Genomic DNA, 3269 nt, shown 5'->3' with positions numbered 1-3269 from the left:
CTGAGCGTGTTAGAGGCTTGGCACGGAACCGCGTCTTCTATATCAACAAAGAGAACTTCCTTCCAGCCTTTAAGGACGCGTTTTTCGACGTGTTTACGAAAGAGAACTGTCGAAAGGCCTTTGAGGCAACAGCGATAGTCCGTACAGACGCGCAAACAGTTATTAATCGTCTTGATATACGTTTACACACCCCTCCTCAACAGCTATTACCGGAAGCAGTATAGGAGTCCCAAACACTAAGCAATTCGCATGAATTCGGATCTCAATTACGGCTGATTAGTAGCTCTTTCCTTAGATCTCCACCCGAAGCTAAGGAAGGGTTCTTACAGTTAGTAAAAGGTGCTGAGTTGATACTCTATCAGAATGTACTTCAAGCTGCACGGATTACAGAGCTTGAAGAGCAATTAGCAGTATTAACTAAGAGAAGATCGCGCAAACGGAAGCAGATACAGCAAGGTGGATCTGTAGAGTATAGTATTAGAGCATTGTAGGCAGGCGTAGATGCGGGTCTGAGTGCTCAACAATCGAAAAGGACTCGTGATAAAGCTGGTCCTGAACGAGGACTTCTAACTCAACGACGATGTGGAAACTGCGGAATAGCTGGACACAACTCGCGAACCTGCTAGCAGGATAGAGATGCTCCTTCTGAATCATATCCTAGCATAGCAGCTGTATAACTAGGTATGTAGTCAAATAAACCATGTTTGCAGTCACCTCATTTTCAATGCCAAGGAAAAGTGGCGGGTTCGGTGGTGTGGCCGGCTCGCTGATGGATTACGTTATATGATTCTGGAAATAAACAACAATGGCCTCCGAGCGCTAAAATGATCGTCAGTAACGTCCCGCCCGGCGTCGCGAGCTACCCTGTGTAACGAGCCGGCTTTGAAGATTTTCATCAACAACATCCGGCAAAACAGATATATAGTCAATAACCAGAGTAAAATTCCATTCACCTGCCATAATGTTTACTCCAACGACAGAAACCCTCATACCCAGATTGCTGTTAACGATTCAATTACATGTGGCAGCTCTCGTCGAGGTCCACTACCGGAGAGGACTCAGCAGCATTTCTCAGCACAATCTCCGATTGTTGTGGATTCCATGGTGAGCAACAATTAATCAAGCCTTTAATTAACTACATAACATGAGCAACCGAAGCATACAGCAGGGAAGGCGGAGACTGTGAAGACCGAAGACTAACTACTGTGGGTGCTGTGTGATAGCAACGCGATGTGATCTCATCACCTTGTAGTGCGGGAGCCGAACGCGATGGCATCAAGAATCCAAGGGATGTCGCTCAAGAGCCGATAATGCTTTGCCTGAACGCTCACGAGGAGTCCTGAAGCAAACGAACGCTGGCCGTCTGCGTTCCCTCCGATTCCTGCTTGGATCACACACATTACACCGCATCGCACCGCTGGACGGCCGGCGCCGAGGCGATGTGGGAGGACGTGCACGAGAGGAAGAGGACGGACACAGCGGGGTATCGCAAGGTGCACGGATTCGTGGAATACATGAAGAAGCATCTACCATTGGTGAAGTGGCTGTGGGTGGACACATGCTGCATCAAGCAGCAGAGCGACCGCGAGCTGTCGGCCGCGATCAACTCGATGTTTCAGTGGTATCGCGACGCGGAGGTGTGCCTGGCATATCTGGAGGATGTGTCTGTAGCAGGTGACATGACCGCTTTCGAGCACAGTGTGTGGTTCCGGCGCGGGTGGACGCTGCAAGAACTGCTGGCGCCGGGCGTCGTGGTCTTCCTATCGCGCCACTGGGGGATAATTGGGCACAAAGGGCACAATAGTCGGGGCCGAAGCGGGATGTCGATGCAGACTGGGCCAGGGCTGGAAGACATGATTTCTACTATAACGGCCATTCCCAGAGAGATTCTGCATGATTATCGAGCAAGCTTAACGCCAAGCACCAGGGCGTGGCCACCCCCAGGGCGTGGCCACCAATTTCCGTATTAACCACAACAACAACTTCAACGCGTGATGGCTCCATCAAAACGCGTCCAAATGAGCTCAAACGAAGGGAGTATACTCCTTGCAATATCAGCTCTCAAATCAGATGCTATTGACTCCGTGTCAGCCGCTGCAAAAATGTACAATATCCCAAGATCAACACTACGTCGCAGATTGCAAGGAATGCCTAGTAGAGAGGACTACATGCCACAGAATAGCAGTCTTACTCTGATCGAGGAGGGCGTCCTTCTTAAGGACATATTGAAACAGGATTCTCAAGGGCTATCTCCTACCCTTGATATTATACGATCTATGGCCAATTCTATCTGCAAACCCTAACCCCAAAACCTGAAGTTGGCCGGCATTGGCCTAGCAGGTTCATTCAGCGCAATCCCTCGCTAATAATGAAATCTGGAAGGACCTATGAATGCCAGAGAAGGCTCTGTGAAACTCCGGTAGTGATTGAGGCTTGGTTTGAGCTTGTGAAGAACACTATCAACAAGCATGGCATCTTACTACAAGACATGTACAACTTTGATGAGACAGGCTTTCAATTAGGCCAGATCTCAACTTCTAGAGTAGTCACATCATTTGAAAGGACTGGTAGGCCAAAGCAAGTCAAGCCTTCAGGCACTGAATGGATCACAGTCATCCAAGGAGCCTGTGCGGATGGTTCAGCCATACCACCACTCCTCATCTTCAAAGGCAAGACTATCAACTATTCATGGCTTGGAGAAGACTTTCCTCAGACATGGATGTTTGCAGTAAGCCCTTAAGGCTGGACAAGTGATGAGATTGGCTTGCAATGGATCCAACACTTTGAAAATCATACAAGAATGAAGACTATTGGCAGCAAAAGATTGTTGATCCTGGACAATCATGGGAGCCATACAACACCAGAGTTCACCTCTTTCTGTATGAAGAACAATATTGTCCTTCTCTGGATGCCTCCTCACTCATCTCATATACTCCAGCCTCTTGATGTTGCCTGCTTTGGCCCTCTGAAGCAGGCCTTCTCAAAACAGACTCAGCACCTGATCCGCAACCATATCTTTCATATCAACAAAAGCACCTTTATGGATGCATTCAAAGCTGCATACTTTGAATCAATCACACCTCAGAACATCCAGGCAGGGTTCAGAGGCTCTGGCCTGTATCCATTCAACCCTGAGGATGTGTTATCAAGGCTTGACCCATCATTTTCATCACCTCTCAGCGCAGCTTCACAGGGCTCCTGGTGTACAAAGACTCCAAAGACTACCCAAGAGGTGGATCAGCAGGCCACATTGATTAAGAGAAGGCTAG

At 48.6% G+C, this 3269-nt stretch overlaps 1 protein-coding gene across 1 annotated transcript; it reads left to right on the top strand.

The window, feature by feature from the left end:
- Nucleotides 1-1005: 1005 nt before the first annotated feature.
- K489DRAFT_385618 (uncharacterized protein) lies at nt 1006-2405 on the top strand. The gene has a single exon (XM_033606143.1). The coding sequence runs from the start codon at nt 1440-1442 to the stop codon at nt 1968-1970; it is 531 nt and encodes a 176-aa protein (XP_033454749.1). The 5' UTR covers nt 1006-1439; the 3' UTR covers nt 1971-2405.
- Nucleotides 2406-3269: the final 864 nt, after the last annotated feature.

The sequence above is a fragment of the Dissoconium aciculare genome (genome assembly GCF_010015565.1).
Source record: "Dissoconium aciculare CBS 342.82 unplaced genomic scaffold K489scaffold_36, whole genome shotgun sequence".
NCBI lineage: Eukaryota > Fungi > Ascomycota > Dothideomycetes > Mycosphaerellales > Dissoconiaceae > Dissoconium > Dissoconium aciculare.
Note: the sequence above shows the minus strand (reverse complement) of the source record. Positions and strands in the feature narration are given on the sequence as shown.